We start from the raw sequence: 20,150 nt of genomic DNA on the forward strand, positions 1-20,150 counted from the left end.
AACATCTTGGGGCAACCTGCTCCACTGCCTGACTATCACTGCTGAAATAGCTTCTTCTTACATCAGTCAGAACCTCTTTTGTTTCAATTTATGCCTGTTGTCTCTAACTCTCCCACCATACACCACTGCAAAGAGCCTGACTGACTCCCTCATATGCCCTGGAAGGCTGCTGTTAGGTCTCCACCAAAGATCCTCTTCTTCAGGATGACCAAGTCCAGTTCCCTCAGCCCCTCCTCACAGAGCAGGTACTCCAGCACCTGACCATCTTGGTGGCCCTCCACTGAACTTGTTCCTGCTTAAATCAACATCGCTCTTAACTATTTTACAGTGTAGTAGTCAATTTTTAAAAAGATATACATTTGACCTTTGCACACGAGGCTATCTTAACAGTTAGCTTCAACGAACAGAGAGAAACAGGAACTAGAGTTTGGCTTTCTGTCTCAAGGTTGGGTTTGTTGTTTGGTTTTTTTAAGCAGGAAGGCTGCTGACCTATAGCATCTCAGCTCGAGGAGCTATAGAAACCCTACTAAGTTAGCAGAGGTAGTTATGAAGGTATGCGTCTTACCAGATAGCTGACACATTCATTTAAAGTGGATCAGGAACACACACTACAACAGCCTTAGACAAAACTAGTGGCTGAGACCTAGGTCAGAATAAAAATTGCTGTCTTCATTAATAGTATAATTAAGATTTAAAATAGACAACTCCATTTTTTGTTCCAATATTTTAATTCCATGATAGCATACAATATCAGAAAGCAGTCTAATTCTTTACAACAAATGAGTTGTAAAACTTTTCCATTGGTGTGCAGAAGTTCAAGGACTTTTCTTCGTGCAAAATTAGCAATTTGCCTAGACAGCATTTGAAAAGAATGAGTCCACAATATTTCAACATTATTTTTGTGTGCATATATATCTAAATGTATACAAATATGAAAAAACATGAGGAAGAACTTTAAGATATCACCACACTTTTCTGTTCACTTTTTTACATCAAGTGACAACAATGTCCCAAGTCTCAAAACAAGGAAGGTAACACTTGCATTAAATGGAGATAATGTAAACATACTGAAAAAAGATATGGAAGTAATAGTCAGCCAAATATCATAAGCAAACACAAGTGTGCAGTCTACATCTAGGAATAGTACACAGGCACATGAACTATTTAATGATATTAAATTTGGCACATCAGAAATTTCCCATAGTGTTTACCTGTCAAATCTCAAGTGAAGCGGGTAAAAATAAACTACATCACAATTATAACACAATCTATACAATAGTGGGGGGAAAAAACCTACACAGAAGTCTACAGTTTACAAGATTTTCAATTAAAGAGCCTATTAGTTCTTTCTGGATAAAATAAAGAGACCTTCATACTTCAGAATACAAAATAATCCTATAGCCAGCAAATCTGGGGTATTTCTCCTACCAACACGCTATTTTATAGTTGTCTATTATTACTTTATCATCTTGCTTATGCCACCACATAACAAGCCAATCCAAATATTAAAATGCGGGGGGGGGGGGGGGGGGGGGGGGGGTAAGAAAGGGAGAAAGAAGTTAAATCTAACACTACATACTCTAGCATAAAATTAGGTAACTTTAAATAAAGGTATCTGTACAGAGCTGTAAAACCTTTACTTTAATACTGCTCTGAAAAGAGAACATGAAACAGCAGATCTATTCTTTTATCTGAAATACCTTAAACAACCTCAGAAAAGTCTTCCCTAGACATACGGCTAAAACAGTACCTTTAGCCCTCCCATACTATTTCAAGAGACAAACATTTCCCTGTAATTGCAGTCCAGACTCTCAAAGAGCCATTTTTTCCTTCTTTAAGTATGTCCATTTGTGGCTATCAATAAGCATCGTAAAAACAGAGGACATTCACAGGCTATTTAACCAAATAGATTGCAAATTGTTTCCAGCTCCTACAGCCTGCTTACACATTTAGGATTTGAATGACTCTCCAAGACTTAAATGGGCACTGAATTAAGACAATGACCCACAATCCCTGAATTTCAAGGGCTGGCAGTTCTATTTCCAGTAGATTAACGGCGACTGGATGCTCAGGAACAGGCTCAACAGCTCTGCAAGTTTCTACTGTGCAAGGCAAAGCCGTGATTTCAGTGTAACTCCCCGCAGGCTCCGCACACCACTAGAGGGCCCTCGCAGCAGTCTGATCTGCCGGTGTCTACTTTTAACTCCGGCTTAAAAAATAGACCTCGTTTCACTCAACTATTTCACAAGTTGAAATTGCAGGCATCTGCATACTTTCAGATTTTTGTTAGGTACTACTTCGTGAAGTTTCAGCTAAACAAGTAGGTGGTAGAGTTTTTTTTCTTTTTACACATTATTTGTGCTGTAGTAACTCCCAAAACCTCCCACAAGAGGTGAATTCATTTGTGCTTTGAACTTTGCAAACCAGCTCATGCTAAATGGAAAGCAGCTGGAGAGGAAAATGAAAAATTCTGAGAAGTGAAAATAGAGCATTGTCTTCCTGAGCCCTGAAAATCCAAAAGTTTTATGCATGTGCTTACTAGGACATCACAAGGAAGAACCTGACAAGCTTGCTAACTTAAAGGATGTTCTACCATACCCTGCAGTGCTAGCAAGACTCCTCTTAAACAAGAATCTCCCTACAGAAGGTTAGCCCTCAGCAAAAGGGCTCTGTTCTTATCTATTCTGAAATATGATCTATTTCTAGTCCTCTGATTTTGTGCTAATGATTCTTATATGCTTTGACATGACTTAATTTACTTACGTTTTCAATGTTCCAGATGTCATGAGTTCCGTCACAAGAACAATACACTTTTTTCCTTTGACTGTAGACTCCCAGGAATCATAGAACCTGACAATATTGGGATGCTGAAGACCTTTCAGCATCCCAGCTTCCTCTTTAAATCTTTGTCGCTCTGACTTGGACAACTTCCGATCCTAATGGAAAAGAAAAGGTATATCAGAACACTTTGCTTTATTTCTTACTCAGAAAAGCAGCAACTTGAAAAACAGTTGGGTACAGTTCAGTGAACAAGTAAGAATCATCAGCCTTAAACACCATTTGGTTTGCAATTACCCTTAAATACTCTATTTAGAAGACATTCTATTACAGTCTTTTTTATCATATATTTTTCCTTACAATCTGATTGCTCTCAGAGGTAAAAATTGTAAGTTTGTAGATTATCTCCTCTTCCTGTTTCCTCCTCCCCTTCTCTAATAAATTTAGTCACTGCCTGACCTGAGGTGGAAGGGAGACATCATGTCTTTAAATATTCAAGTGTTCAAGAATTGGATTGGATCATTTAAAGCATCTCTCATGTTGTATATAACAAAAATCTTTAGTTATTCCTATGTGTACAATATCCAGATGGGATTAACCCTTTGTATAGGGGGTAGAGCATCAAACCTCTCTAACATATAGTATGTATTTGTAACTGTGGAACAAGTCAATGAGGTGGATTTTCTTTGATTAAAAGCATGACCTCATGATTGAGCAAGTTTCCTGTAATCTAGCATCAAGGAAAATAAAAACATAACTCACACTAGAGACAGCAAGCTTTTGGCCAGAAAGATCACGAAAAAGCATTCTTGGACAATACTGTTGTATTATCTACCAACAACTGGCTATCAGACATCGTCAAGACTCTGAGCAACTATTACCAGAATAAGCTGTACATCTCAAGAAAAAACAGCCTCTTTGTGCCATTCAGTGTTCTCAGCTTACCAATGCATTACCAATGCACTGGTACACAAGTCAGATTGATCAACTGACATAAATTGGATCCATATGCAATTTGTATTTAAAAAAAAAATTCAGGATATACTTAAGGCCCAGAATTTTAGAACCATTGTTTCTGACATTTATTTAGGAATAACCAGTGACCTCTTTGTGAAATCTGAATAATAATTTTAAGTCACTTCATTTCATATTTCCTTTTCAATTAAAACAAGGTAGTAAAAACACACAGGGTTTACTTATACTGCTCACAACCTCCCTACTGTCCTCCAGGCAGTAATTCCTCTTCATTTGTTTACAGGTAACGTGTTTTCTCAACACCATTCAGCCATGCTGGTATCTAAACCATCCTATATTCACTTACATCATTAAACCTTTCTAAGAGGTTCACAGAGTATCTTTGGGCATGGACAAACTTCGTTTCCAGATGAAGCTCCAATTATCAGAAGTGTAAAAGTCTTCCAGGTGAAAGTTTGAGAACAGGTTTGAAATTATCTCAGGGATCACTATATTACCAGTGCCTACAAATGTCAATCACACACATACTTTTACAGTTCTTAGGAAGATACTAAATTCTTAATCCTCACAAATTTAGTCTATAGACATCAAAAGCATTCAACCCTGCAGCTATTTCACTCTGCAGAAATTAGCACTACCACCTCTTCTCACTCCTTCATAAGCATACTTGCACAAACAAAATTCAATATAACACATCTGCAGAAACACTCTGCAAACATTAAGTATTCATGTCTCTTTAGGTGGTTTTTTTTTTAATATGGAAGTAATACTTCCATTTGAGCTATCTTACCCATCTAATAGCTTTCTTTCCATTACAATAAAGATGGCAGCACAAGCTCTGTTCAAAACCAGTTAATCATGACTGCTACAAACAGCTGTGATGCAGAACAGCAGTGAGCTGCAATAGGTACATCAGTCAACAGACCATACATACATGCTTCTAAGAAACACTCAATGCCTCAAGCAATAGAAAAAATCACAATAATATAATCATTCTTAGAGTAAAATAAAGCAGACTCTTCTCAGCCTCTGCCTTTGATCCATACAATACAGATTTTAAAACTAGTGTATAGCTGTAAATCCAATTATTATATATGGTCGTTATAAAAACAAGGCTGCAACAACTACTTTTATACCACTTCTAAATTTAGCTACATAATATAAACACCTACATTCATTTTTGTCCAAAACCTAGATTTTAGATACACATTTGGATTAAATTCCCTTTATTTTGTGAATTCTAACAAGTTATCCACCACAAACATTACTAACCAGTTTTAGACTATACTTGACATTAAAGCCTCGTCCCTTAAGGGCCTTACTCTGTTTTACCTACCACTGTACTACTAGCCCCAAATAGAAACTAACAAGTGCTAATCACTCTTATCAATGAACAGACTCTTAACGGCCATGCATGCGTATTTTGACTCATTTCTCTTTCTGGTCACATCAATGGTAGCATGGTGTTCCTGCAAACATATCTGTGACGTTTAAAACAGACACTCAACACTTCAACGCTGGCATAAAAAAAAAAAAACAAAACAAAACACCAAGACAGTGACAATATATTAAGTAATTCAACACTTCTTTGAAAGTCACAGTGCCCTAATGATCTGGGACAAGTTTGAACACAAACACAGGCCAACAAATTGCACCCAGAGAAGACAGCTACGTTTCTGCAACCAAGGAAACATTGCACCCTTCAGTAGCATACTGCAGCAGCAAAAGTGAACATTAAACAGAGCTGTAAGATAAAGACAGAGAGACCACTTGTTTCATAAGACTAGCAATGCATGCTACCTTTAACTACCTTCATTTTCTTGGATACACAACCCATACACTCATCTGTAAGGTTTTTTTATATTCTTTCCCTAAAAGAACACTAATGCTAGGTAACAGAAAAGGGTGAATATAATTTTACAAAAAACCTACAACCCTACCATTTAGGAAAATATTAGATCTCATGTACAATTATACCAAGAAAGTGAATCTGTATACACAATGACTGGTTATACTTGTACAAACTACGTTCTAACGCAACCTGCAAAGAGTTAGCCTACAAGGTAACCTGATTTAAAAGTGACAAGTACACTTTCAAAACTTGAGTATTCCATACACCAGAACCTTAAAACATGTTAGACGGTAAGATCTCCCAGACTGCATAGAGATGAACTAGAACAAAGCCCATCCCAAATAATATATTTTGGCATCCTTTGAGCTGTTAGTATGAGCAAATGTGACAAATTCATGCTCTTTCTTGTACAAAGATGCAGTTTAAGCAGCTGCAGCTATTACAATATTGAGATAAGCAAGAAAATAGAGCACCCTATGTAATTTCGGAGACTGAGAAATGGTGCTACCAGCCACATTAGGTATGAATACTTGGGGAAAGGCAGGGGAATGAGAACATCTTCATAACACATGAAATCCACACACAAAGTTGCTGTACAGCAGAGCTGTAGCAGAGAAAAAGAAGTCATCATCACTTCATGAGAATTTAAAAGAGCATTTTTCAAGAATTTGGGAAGGGGGCAGCTTTCAAAATCCTCAGTTATAAGTATATACCCCAAGAGACTCAAAACCCCAGATGTGTCTTCCCAACAAGGCAGCTACTTGAGGCAATACCGAGATTCCACAGTGGCCTTTGAGCAGGAGTCTGCAGGAATGTAAGACTCTCAGGCTCCATCTCCACCTCTCAAGAGGTAGCAAAGAGTTTGTGGCCTATCATTCAAAATATGCACTCCATTTGATTAAATTATCTCAAGGGTGAATCAAATAAGCAGCCTTTTTCCTGTAACTCACAGTCTAAATAGGTATATAGATGGATCATTTCAGCATATATTTGCCGTTTTCATCTGGAAGCAAAAATAGAGATTTCATAACTTAAGATTCCAGTATCACAAAGGATAAGATTGGTTAAACAAGCGTAATGTTTTCTTTGATTTTTATTTTATTTTTATTTTTAAATCAAACAGCCAGAAACTAAACAAAATAGAAAGACACATAAGATGCCTTTTTGTAAACCTGGAAAACTTGAACAATTTTAGAAAGAAGCCACCACTTTAAGAACAGTTAATAATATACAGCTTGATATCCTACCCTTCAAAGACCAATTTGTTTTGGAATTCCTACTAATAAAATTAAAAAATGGACACCCTGTCTCCTCCCCCAGTCTTTTTTTTTTTTACCATAATGAAGCAACCTTAGGCAGACAAGACAGAGTCCTAAGTCTAGAAGTTTGCAAATCACATTCTTGTATCTCAGTTAGCAGCACATGCTGAGCAGATACAGCCCAAATATTTGAAAATATACAAAGCTGTTAAACTGTAGGAGAGCTTGCTTCCTAAAATGGATTTAACTATCCTATAAAATGGCCAGCATTGTTCCTCCTGAACTGATAGCTTCCCTAGAGGACTTAAGTGTCACATCCCAATCACTGGGCTGCCCATCGAACAAACTGAAACAGATGCATCAAGCCCACTCCGTTCATTTCATTCATTCCTTTCCACCTACACTAAATTGTTTTGACAAGCCAGGACAAACAGCAAGGCCTTCCAGCACGTGATCCGCAGTTCTGCGGTGCCAGGGGCCTGAACAGAGACAGGCAGCAAGTGAAACAATTGTTCAGCTCACAACAATTCAATAAGCTTTTCTTGGTCGTTTCCATTTATCCGTGTACTTCCCCTCCAATTTCTCTTGGTCAGGAAAGACCTATCGGAGGTGTTTACATTATTCAGTGTAAAACAGGGATCCTGGTCATTCATGATAAACCAGGTAGAGGCTTACTCTTTCAATTATGGAGTTCATTTACAGGAGTATGAATTACACACAGAACTGTTACAATCCTCTTCCAATCCCTGTACCTAGGCACCTTATATAAATGCAAAGAAACCCATCCCAAAACCAAAACAACCCCCCACCCCCAAGATTAGCTATTGTACCAAGCCGCAAAAAACAAAGCTCATCAGCAAAAAATGCCTATATTCCTTTGATGACTTTTTTCAGCCAAGGCTTAATATCTATTCAGCAGCCTTAATGAGGAAAGAAAATACATTTCTGGCACCTAAAATAATCTTAAATTTCAACTAGGTTGCTCACATAGCCATTGAGTCTACTGAGTAATTTCTCATACGTTTTCCTTTCTAACTTCCCACGGTCCTTCTGAGTTCTGTCCTATTAAAGTTGTGACAAGAAATCACACATCTGCAAAGCACATCACACTACTGCAAGTAGTTGCAGAGCCTGGCTCAGACACATGAAGCAGGAGAGATGCCTTAGCAAAGCATCATACTCTGCTCAGGCCACTTGAGTCTGCTCTTCATTCAGACCGAGCTCAATTAAGGGTCTCGCCTCCTCTGTCCATTTTTACTAACCAATACCAAATGGCTTGAGCTAAATTCTATGAAAACTCATCTGGCATTAAATGGACACAGTTATGCAGAAGAGACACACTGCACTTCACTCTCAAACACTTGCTACAGGATACCAAGCAAGTGGATAACAAGAGAAATAGCCTATACTGAAGGAATTAGATCTGCTAACCCATGCCATACATCCTCAAAGGTGATTTTCTGTTTCTTAATATCAAGTATAATTAACATAGCCAAAGTGCCAGGGAACCTTTATACACAACCAAACAAACCCGACTCAGAAATCTTCCCACAATCTCCATCTTCTACAAATAAGCAGGCTCACAGGTGATAGAGGTCAACTTTAAACTGGATCATTTTACACACACACACACACAAAAAAAAAAAGAGCTCAATGCATGAGCTGTTACCTCTTCAACAAAATTAGGAAGATAACCAGTAAAGAGGAAACAAAGACTGGATATTTTACATACTACAGACAGGTTTACTAGATTTCTGCATATCCTACCACTAGATCCATAAATTCTACTTAGCTATATTGCAGGGATAGTTAGTAGGTCATTGTTTGGTTTTTTTGAACTACACTGGAGCAACATTATGTAGCTTTTATCCAAAGAAATGCACTAGAAAGCACACTAGAAAAAACTAGTTGCAATGAACTGTCTTCAAGTGGTGTGATCTGAAAATGTACAGCCATGACAAGACTTCAAAGTGCTGTTGAATTATAGATAGTCTGAATCACAACCAAAGTAAATTATCTATCTGTGCTGAGGTTACACCAAGCAGCATTTCATCAAGCTTTCCAAATGTCTGAAAATTTGAGGGGAAGACACTGCTGCTCCCAGCCTATTATTCAGAGGAAGAAGTAGTATACAGAAGAGACAAATGTTCTTCTGTGTGCATTTCTGCAGAATATGAGAAAGGCTTTGCAAGCCTTTTAGGCAAGGTTAATGAGGGGTCATCAGAGGAGAAGCTAGCAAGACTGCGCTCTGATATTCAACACTGTTAATGGAACTGAGGCTTTGTGGGCTGCAGTGTTCTCATCCTGAAAAAATTTAGCAGTTAAGAGGAAAAAAAGAGCACAGTGACCATTGAGCTAGATTAACAAAATACCGACAAAGAATCCACTGAGCTTAAAAATCATCCAGCATTACACAGTTGGTACCTAGAAATGCAAGTCTGAGTGCATAAGAACTGCATCTATCCATGTCAACACAGAAACCACTTCAGACTTCCCAGTGTTAAACACTAGACAGAGTAAAAAGGAAGGGAGGGGGAAGAGACTGTTCAAAATGCACCCCTATATAACAACAAATATGAAAATTGGTCAAGGATCTGCACAGATCCTTCCACCAGTATACCTTTCTACAAACCACTGAACACAAAACACTGATTAAATGGAGCTGAACAGCTGCAGTTCCAGAAGTATGTACCCAGGCTAAACAACCCAGTTCCCTCAGCGACCCCTCATAAGACTTGTTCTCTAGATCCTTCACCAGCTTTGTTGCTCTTCTTTGGACACACTCCAGCACCTCAATGTCTTTCTTGTCGTGAGGGGTCCCAAACTTTTCAGCCCCTTTCCTCCTCATCTTAGTTTGAAGGTGGAAGACAAAGTTCCTGAGGATGGGTAACGGAATGAAACACAATGCCAAGTTAAAACCTACTTACTGAAACCACAATTTCACATTACTGCTTGGCAAGTGTCCACAAGAAGAATCAATGTTATATAAGCTACAGACAGTCTTCGTGGAGTATGCAAACAACCTTGAAACAGATAACACTAAAGTATACATATCTAACACAATGGAAAAGACTAGGCTTAAAACAGTTATCTATTATACTTTTTAAAGTTCATGATTCAGAGTGCGTATTTTTTGTGGGCTTCCTCTTACACAAGATATTAAAAATGCTTTAATTTTCAGGAAAGTACAGAAGTAGTCAACTTAAGTGAAAAGTTGAGGGATTACTCACATTAGTTGTACAGTTTCACAGTGAAAAGCATCTACCTGTACATTCTCTTCTGTATTTTCATTTCTGGCATTTCAATGCACAACAATAGTAGCATAGCACGAAATTCATCAGAAGATGCAGTTAGGCTGTTAAAAACACACCAAAAAATAAAATTGCTTCTTGTCCTTTCTCTTACTCCTATTAGTTCTCCTTCTCTATTGATATAGATAAGTGATACAGCAAATGTATGCAAGTTTATTGCTGCTGCTCAAAGGTTAGAATTAAAGAAACAAATTACACATATTATGACAAAGATGATATTTCGGTAAACTGATGGCAGGAGGAAGAACAGGAGGCAAATGAAACTCTCAATGATTAGATGGAAGGGGAACAGACAGAAGCCTTCATCAGTCAGGATTTTGTCTGAATAAGTCAATTATACATATCCTGAAACAATCGATACTCAAGTAAGCTTCAGAAAATAAGAAATACAACTTTGTCTTAACAATGAAGGGGGAGTATCTGCAACTAAACCCGCTTTATGTGACTGAAGGATACTAGCACCGCTCCCCATTTTATCCTGTGATTGTTTTGTCACTTTTGATGAAGCTATGATTCATCACCACAGGGGAAGGGGGGAGAACACAACCAATAATTATATTCCTCTGATGTGGTCACTTCCCACTTTTAAATATGCAGTAGCACCTGTGCCAGCAGTAGTAGTAGCAGCATCTAAGACACCTGGTGGCAGCAATGCCATAGACTTAACTTATGCTTGAAGAGATCCTCAGTGAGAGTCTCCTGATTAACAGAAAAGGCATCACAACTGAAGTTTGTGTTTGCTTGCCCCAAGTTCTAGCATCATTAAACACAACTGACCTGTAACTAGTTACAATTACACAGTCCTTTCAGGTCTTCAGCTAGAAAAAAGAAAGTTGGCTAAATCCTGCAGTTTCCAGTATCCCATAATTCACAAAATTATTCAGAACAAGCCTACTGCTAATATCGTTATTGCTTACAGGAAGCAGGCAGTAAGGAATAACTAGAACACACAAAACCAAAGATGCTTTTTTTTAAAAAAAAAAAAAAAAAAAGGAAGTTGGGAACACTGCATCAGAGATGAGCTCACTAACTTGGTGAGATACAAAGCCATTCTGCCTCACTTCCTCACACTGAAGAAATGGCAGAAGTGGCATCAGAAGTGTAAGGGGCATGCAAATACAACGTGCATCATGAACACAACAGCAGAAAAACACTTTTGTTTCTCTGCAGGACAACAGTAGATCAGGATGTTTCTTCTTTATGTAAGGTAACAAGTAATCTTAAAGTACAATTCCCAATAACAAAGCTTATCTTTTGTCACAGTAGCACTGCGGGAATTTTTATTTTCAGCAATGCCAAAGATGACTACACTGCTACACTAATACCCTGCGCAATACTAGATGGAAGGTTCATGCCCAGTACTTACCAGAGACAGATGCAAGCATGCTGCTTAAAGACTGGGGCAGCCAGCTGTACCTCAAGTCCCTCTTGAAAAGATAATGAAAGAAAAGAGAACCTGTATAACTCCAAAAAGGGCTAAAAAAGTCTGTCTCATGACAGGCTTCCAAAGAATTCAGCCAGTGTAGATTTTTAGGTTTTTCACTTAAATTTTAAGAAGCAGGAATATGACATACCTGGCAGTAAAGCACCCCACTTTTTCCATGAAATTCAAACATCAGCAAAATTGTACCACCTGAGTCTCTACTGGATTACTAGCTTGTCTTCCAGAGCTGGGTTGTGGGTGAATATACACATTAATACAAGCCCGTACTACTACTCCTCTCCCCACTCTCTCACATCAGCACAAATATTCATAGGCAACACAAGTAGGCCAAACTGAAGAACTGAACCAAATTCCACTTCTGAAGAAAACAATGACTAAGACTAATCAGTACATTGCCTAATACCACAATTTCCTTTGGGAAACTTGCACTTTTCGGCATACAGCCATGAAAACTACACAGCAGTTTCAAGAGTAAATTAAGAACTATACTCATACTTTATCAAATCAATTATATATTTTTCTTTGCTCTCCACACAACCAGTAAGAGAAAAATTTTGAACAGTAGATAAGAAACCTACAGCTTAGACATGACCTCCTCTGGAATCTCTCATGTCCTCAGGAATCTGGTCTAAGAATGGCAAGCAACTGTTTAGGCTTCAGTCATTTCTATTCTAGGGTTGCTCTAAGCAGCATTTCTGTTTCCTTACACAGAAGCCTGGAAAAAAAGATGGCTAAAAGTTTTATTCAATTTATGCATCCTGAGAGGCTGAACATGAGAGAGTAATGAAAATGCTGGGCTGTACAAAAATAATCAGTATTAGAACACAGGGCTCATCTATTTATTTTCATTTTAAAATTGCTATTTGATCCATGGAAGATAAATGGATAAGTTTGCTTTCTGATACCAGTTCACAATAAGGCTTATGTTTATTACATACAGCTTATTACAGAATTGAAGTGTTAGCTGAACTGAATTCTTGATAAGCTATTAACCAGCTGGACCATCTCATCACTTGGCTCAGATGTCTCATTAAAAGTTTTGAAGCTCATGTCAATTCTCATTTTGTACTGAATTGATTGCTTTGTCAGCGAGAGGGAAAAGGTACATCCAATCATCTCAGTTTAATTTTACTATGAAAATCCAATTCTCCATTCAGGAGATGACAATACTGCAGGAAAAAAGCCTCCTCCACAATCCATTCTGGTTACCTTATAGATTTATTAACTCATTGCATCAAAAGAACAACTGTAGCTCTTTTTGTCTCACATATTTCTGTATGACTGTAAGAGTCCTTCTATGAGTAGGTACATGTCTAGAACATTAGGGTGAACCCTTAACCAATTCTGATAAAAGGCAAATCAATTTAGAGAATCAAAATCATATCACAATTCTTCATCCTATATACTTCACAAAGCTATTGGCAAAGAGGAAGAGTTAGCTATATCTACTTTTCAGTATGCTGAAAAGTTGCATCGATATGCTGGTTGGAAACCATGCGAAGTGTCAAGATGACTCCAAATATTTACTAATAATGATCAAAGCAGGAGGTACACAATAACTAGTAATATACCTGTGCCTCTGACTAGTTCCCTTGCAAAAATCCCAGCATAAAGCCTAGAGCCAATAAACTCAAATTGCCTACACAAGTATTTAAGCAGCAGTCCCTGCAAGGTTACCCCCTGCACTCCTCCAGTTCCAAAATGAACTCGCATCAGCCTATAGTACACATTAGTTTCAAGTTTACATACAACATTGGTACACATATTGCATATGCAGCCTGATTACACTAGAGGAGTTACCCTTTCCAGCTTTGCTTCTTTTTCTGCAAACACATCTGAAAAAAGTACTTCATTTAATTTACAAAATTGTGGATTACTATCAGTTATAACAGGATGACATAAGAAGTCTAGGCCAAGTACTGGCAGAAAATCCTTACAATAATCACTAGAGAACTCTATGCCAGACATCTCTCATTCAGAGGTGTATCTCTCACTCAGTGATCCTTCAGGGATTTGTAATAAACCCCTCAAATAATTGCCAGGTGTTCTGCATGTTCTTGCAAGACAGACAAAATCAAAAAGAGATTGCCTGTAGGGAAAGACTAAAGAGTTCCATAAACAGTGAGTTTTATGGGGTGACCAAATTTTGTGTTCTAGATGAGGTCTCAAGAATACCTTGCATAAATACTAGTATTAGTACTAGCATTTAACAAACATGAAAGTCCTAAAACACATTGGAAGAGCACTTGACTTTTTTAAGCCTCACTGCATCAATGATGCAGTCTTCCTGTGATCTACCAGAATGCCCATCTTCATCTCAGGCTTCTCATAAAGGGAAGCAGTAATAATTTTTCCATGCTTACCTGGCAGGTTGACTTACAAAATCAGGTTCTTGCATTACTTGAATGTAGACTTCCTTAATGATACCACATACATTCGAGACACCTATGTTTACAACACACTGTGTACATCTTCCTTGGCAAACACCATACAAGATGTAGATCTAAAAAGCTACTCACAAAGTCAGAAGTATTTCAGACAGTACCAAATGTACCACTAATATGTAAATTTAGAAATATGCACATTATCTTTCACAGAGCAAGGAAATTGAGCATAGTTGAGTCAGGAGAAAGAAAACAAATATTTAACAGTAGGCAAGTGGTAGGATGAACAACTAAGAATACTGGCATGATGAAGCATATTCTGCATCCAGAAGCACAACTGTCTTTACAGTTCAACCCTGGATAATTTTAAAATGAGTTAAAATATAAGAGAAAACACAGTGTAATTGAAATGCAGATGAAGGGACCAATCAGCTCCTATTATCTAAAGCAACACAGGATACAATACATAAAGACAGCAAATGTTTTGCTGTATGGTAAATCAAGGTAGTAATATGCACACTTTGGACATAAAAGGACTATCTCTGTAGAAGCTGAAAAAAACCCCAAACCCTTAAGTGTTGGATTGACCTGCAAGAAAAGGCTTTGACAACTAAAATTTAGTGTTGTAAAACAGCTGAGATGAAAGATTATCAACAGAGTAATCTCCAAGGTGATTCAAAGCAGACAGATAGGAAAAAGTGCTAGAGGAAGCTTAAGATGAATATTCAGGATTGTCTTCTTGGAATATGGGGACTATATATGGTAGTATTGTCATTGGTAAGGCTATTGTGTATTAAAGTAAGTTTTTTCCTAAAGAATACTACTGGGAATATTTCGCACTGCCAGAAGACCAACCATGACCTAGAAGACCTCAGATACTTACCACAACTTATCTATGAATCAACTATTCAAACTGTTACAGCTTCACCAAAAAGTCTTTTTCTCATTACATTGTGCTTTAGTCACATAGTGTCTGTCCTTGGTCTGGTGCAACTTTATTTCAATTGTTTGAACAGGAACACTGAAGGAATTTCTTGAAGACAAACTGTAACGCCTGTGGATGTCATGATCCAAAGGGCCTACCTTAAATGGGTCATCACAACCTGTGAACAGGCTTCCTTGTTTTCAATTTAGCTACTTTGTCACACTGAAGAACTCTACCTGCAGTTCAAAATTAATTTTAGTTGTGAACTAAAGAGCATCATCCAAAAAAAAAGTTTAAAATATTCAAATACTCTTTCCATACAGCAAAATATCCCATGTTCTGTGCATCATATACCAAAATTATTAATCACATTTAACATTGAAAAAGTTTCCTTAGCCAAAAAGTTATCTGAAAACATTTTTAGCACCATGGCTCAGTCCAAAACACACTCTTACATGTTCAGCAAGTCTGCACACACAAGAAGCCATAGAAGCTGGAATTCAAATGAAAGTAGTTTGTCAGAAAAGCTGCACAAGTGTTCTGATACTACATCCCTTGCTTCAGTGGCAAAAACTACATTTCTGCAGGGTTAAGAGTGCGTAAGTAGATTTGAGACATTCTGTATTTGTTTAAACTGAATTCCTAAACACAACCCCTAACAACATCCCAGTAAAACAATTTTAATTAAGCTAAACACAGTATCATAAAGGTAATAGACACTCAGACCTGGTTTTAGTCTCAAATCTACTAGTTACTACTACTTTAACAGGTACACAGGCTTACTCTTGCTAGAAAAGTCAGTCAAGAATTATCTTTCCCCACTCTTCAGACAACCAAGGCTGCACAAGACCCCTTTTTCACCAGGCAGAGACAGGACCCAGACAGGTCTTTGGACAGATATCTCATAGAGCAGCCATATTCATTTTCAGAATAAGAGCCTTCTGTGCAACTACCAAGCAACAGGATGTGAGTAGAAGCAGGATGAAGTCCATATAAGCAGCAGTCTGGAAGCACCTGAGAAGCAGTTCCTTTGCCCATCCTCTGTTGTCACTCCCACATTTTCTTCAATTAACTCAGAAACAATCCAAGTGCCAAGATAAACTTTCCCATCAACATTCTAATGTTTGAATGCTTAGTATCTATAGAGATATTGACAAGAACCTCACCAATTTCTTCTGAAGAGTTTCAGGTAGCTTTGTAATTTTTGATCCTTAAGACCCTACCACTACAATATAAAATAATTTTTCCGCAGGATGGCTATGATCCAAATAGAGACCTCAGTACTTTCAATGGACAGCTGTGTGAAACGGTCTCTTGGGAGTCCAATCCTAAGACCTCTTTTGCTAGGGGATCAAAAGGTGGAAGTGTCATTAGATAGTTTTAAATCCTCAAAACATGAGATAATTCTTTAGACAGTTTTCTTGCTACCACCACAGGGTTTTGTGCTTAGAATTTCAAGTTTCTTAGTTTTGGCCACAAAATTGAATTATTACAAATAAGGCAGAGAGGGAAGATAAGTACTTTATCCACTCCTCATTTTCTAATTGTTATAAAAAAATGAGGGCCAAGCATAAGCAACTGCTGCTGCAGCACCTCAGAAAAATTGGAAATAGGCTTCAGTAGCCAGCAATAATATTACAAGTACAGGGTAGCAAGTTTTAATACTCAAACTTTATGATTAACTACACCAGCATCAATGCTTAACAGCCTGCAGTTCTGAAAGAGGGACGAGACAAACAGGCTGTGCAATAAGCAGGAGCTGGACAGATGAATCAGTCTGAGTTACAGTTGTATCTTCAAAGCTGTTAGAGTGAAAAATTTATTAACAGACTTCTTCAGAATGAGTTGCAACATATCTGTCCATCAGAAGCAGACATTCCCCCTTGTGATTTCACTTTGCAAGTAATAAAATCCAGACTGCACTGCAAACAAAGAACTGCAGTTCCCCCCCACTTGCTCTTGCCCTGAGCACTTTGGCTACAGAGGCTGCTAGTTTTTTGATGCTATTTTAATCTTTCCTATGCTTCTAACACATGTAGAATCTTACAGAAACTTTCTTGTAATTTCCTATTTCAAAGTATGCTTTCTCAGATAGACCTGGTCCATACTTAGTCACCTTCTGTTGAAGGTTCACATAACCAATCAGTTTGGCTCTACATCTGCAGAACAAATTAATGCTCAATTACTAACCAAACTGAGATAGCCTGAGCACTTTCAACGTACTAAATTGCTGACTCAGTCCAAACGACTCCATTTCAGAATTAGTCACGCATATATGGCTGTAAGGTGGAAACTGAAATTTGTGCCACTATTAACTCTTCTTATCTCAACCAACTTCAGTATGCTTGTGTCTAAATAAAGGACTTCACAAGAGACCTATTGGCAGTGATCAGTTTCGTAGAAATAGGATCCTCTTCTCTAAAATTCATGTTCTTTCCAAAGACTGATAGTGAAATTGGATGGTGTCTTAAGAACATAGTGAAATCTTAAGACCACAGAAAAGACTATGGCTACCAGTATCCAGAATTTCATTTTGAAAATCGTAAGAAACAATTTCCGTGTAATCCAAGGGATAACTGCCTTTTCCTATTATAAGCTCCTGCCAACCCTTCCTTCCAAAGCGCTTTCAAGTTTCCATTTCCCAGGAGGGGCAAACAACATTAGATATACCTCAGACCTGGCTCTGAGCTAATTAAAAAGGAATTCCCGTACAGCATGCTAGATACTAAACACTAGAACAAAAGTAAAAGTAGTCAAGTACTACTCTGATTATAGCTATGCTTAGACTGTTTAGATTTTTTGCATTTGTTTCATTTACATACATTTCTTTGGACTTTTACTTTTCCCCTCCCCCTGCACAATCATGACTACTATAACTAAAAATAAAGAAAAAAAAAAGAAAAAAAGAAGAAAAAAAACCAACACAACCCACACCACAAACATTTCTCTAACTCTGCAGTCTGTATAGCAACAGTGTTCACTGGTGACCCTATTTCACTTAAACCCTGAACATCAAGAATCCAATTTGATGTGAAAAATCCAAAAGGTATTTAAAAGGCCAAACTGTAAACATACAAACTCCTGTATTTTAAAATACATTAGACAGAAAAGTATAGATAATTGCCAAATCTAGTAAAAAAAGAAATATATATATATTCTATTCTATGTGTATCATTTTTCCTGTCAAAGCTTGTGTGAAAACAGATGGATTTTGACAAAGGCATTTGCTTTTAAAATAATGAAAAAATTTACTTTGTAAGATCTGAATTTACTATAACTAAAGCCATTTGAGCAGTATATCTTCACAGATGTTTGCATCAGCCCAACTACAACATACTGGTTGTACCAAAGCTAGTACTCCACCACCTGAACACTGAGGTTGATAGCTGTAAAGTCTGCTGCTCCTGTAAAAATAGAGGCTACTGTTCCTGTAAAAATAGAGGCTGCTGTTCACAAAAGATTCTCTACTTGAAAACTTCAATTCATATTCCTCCAGAGAAACTTATGTCCTGATAAAGCAAGCCATTTCTGAGGATATTAAACTTTACTAGCTTAAACAGTTGCAACACAAACAAGGGAACTGAATTATACTGTATAGCTTTCTATCTTGCATTTCCCATCCTGAAGGTTTGACGACTTGTACAAAAAGTAATTATACATTTCTAAAACATAAAGCCAACACACATTGTAAGTTGAACAAACTGCTTCATATGGCATCATATGGATACTAACATGGACTACTGGCAGGCTAGAACATGGATCAAGTCTTTAGAGTTTAAAAAAGATAGTTTCCAAGTAAGTCTAATCTGGAAAGTGTCACTTATTTTAAAGCTTTATTATCTGAAAACTATTTACTTGGAAATACTTCCTCAGCCTAAAGACAACCCACCTGTCTCAACACTGATTTTAGGTCCCTGCTTCACAACTCTGAAGAACACAAGCTTAAGGCGCCAATGGATGCAACAAAGCAAGTGCTTTTCTCTGAAGCATCTGTACCATCCTGGCCAAATCTTCTTAAAAAATTAAGCTCAAGACAGACACTTGGCTTGAAAACTTGCAGCCCAGCTGGTTAAGGTACACACCAGTTGGGCCACTGAAAGCAGGATCTTATGACAGGAATCAAACGTAAGTGCTGCTACCTAATGTATTAGTCCCATGTGTCCTGTAAAGAATTTAAGAAGTAGATGACCACTATGTAAATATAAGCATTATCAACTTGCAAAATTACAGACCATTACAGATGCAAACTCCAGGAAAGTTACATACTTATGCTGTAAAGGTGATCTCAATCTGCTTGATTGACTGTGCAGTCCAAAAAGTACAGTAACTGAGTTCAGGAAACCACATCTTAACACTGGATGAGTGAACTATATTCGTGCTGCCAAGAGGAAAAAACACCTGATGTACGTTCATGTTAAGCACATGCATCACCCGCGCTACACTAACTCAGAGTATTACAACAATATATACAACTGATTTCTCAGTTCTGGACTCTGACACACAGACTCTTTTCCTTTCATTACAGTCCAGATTAAAACCAAAAGGTTTCATGGCATTAGACAAAATTTATTTTATTTGAGTATTGCCAAGTGACTGACAAGGATAGAGCTCCTATGGAAAGAGATACATGCTGTCCCTTAGATTAAGGTCAGCAGTTCTACTGAAGGAATCCAGCCCATCAAGAACACGAAAGACAAATACGGGAATTTCCATACTTTCAGAAGAAGCAAAACAGGTATCAGCTTGCACGTTATGCCAACTGATGGGCGGTAATGAAAAAAACATTGTTATATACAGCTTAATAATAATTTTAACCATCACTTTAAGCGTTGTTACCAAATCTTGCACTGAATGTTCAAATATTAAATTGTTGGGGTAGGATTTTTGCCAGCAACACCCAGAGAGGCTGCAAAAGTAAGCAAGATATCTCTTCATGTCACTTCACCCAAATAAGTCCCCAAAACAACTTCTCTTTTGCAACTTCATCTCACTGCTACTATAATGCTTGGATTTTTACTTACTCGGCACGAGAGCATACTGCTTTAATGCTTTTAGAATAGAGTTACTGAAAAGAGCTAACAGCAACTATTGCTCCATTTGCAGATCTGTGGTGGTGCATTTCTCCCCCCTCTCTCAGCTGATCTACAAACTCAGGAAGTCTCGCTAGGCCTTAGCATGAGTGTAATGAGTTGGACAGTTAAGCATCCCTTGACCATACCAGG

The 20,150-nt window shown here is 37.7% G+C and overlaps 2 protein-coding genes across 12 annotated transcripts in view; one reads left to right on the top strand and one right to left on the bottom strand.

Moving 5' to 3' along the window:
• The window catches only part of NINJ2 (ninjurin 2), a 307,674-nt gene that overhangs the window by 190,606 nt on the left and 96,918 nt on the right, over positions 1-20,150 (top strand). The gene's annotated exons all lie outside the window — the stretch shown is intronic.
• The window catches only part of WNK1 (WNK lysine deficient protein kinase 1), a 107,348-nt gene that overhangs the window by 67,596 nt on the left and 19,602 nt on the right, over positions 1-20,150 (bottom strand). For all 11 annotated transcript variants that reach the window (XM_049822631.1, XM_049822627.1, XM_049822630.1 and 8 more), the window contains exon 2: positions 2,764-2,936. In XM_049822631.1, coding sequence (XP_049678588.1) covers positions 2,764-2,936 — 173 coding nt within the window. The remainder of the gene's footprint in view (positions 1-2,763; positions 2,937-20,150) is intronic.

The sequence above is a fragment of the Accipiter gentilis genome, chromosome 18, assembly GCF_929443795.1.
Source record: "Accipiter gentilis chromosome 18, bAccGen1.1, whole genome shotgun sequence".
NCBI classification, from domain to species: domain Eukaryota; kingdom Metazoa; phylum Chordata; class Aves; order Accipitriformes; family Accipitridae; genus Astur; species Astur gentilis.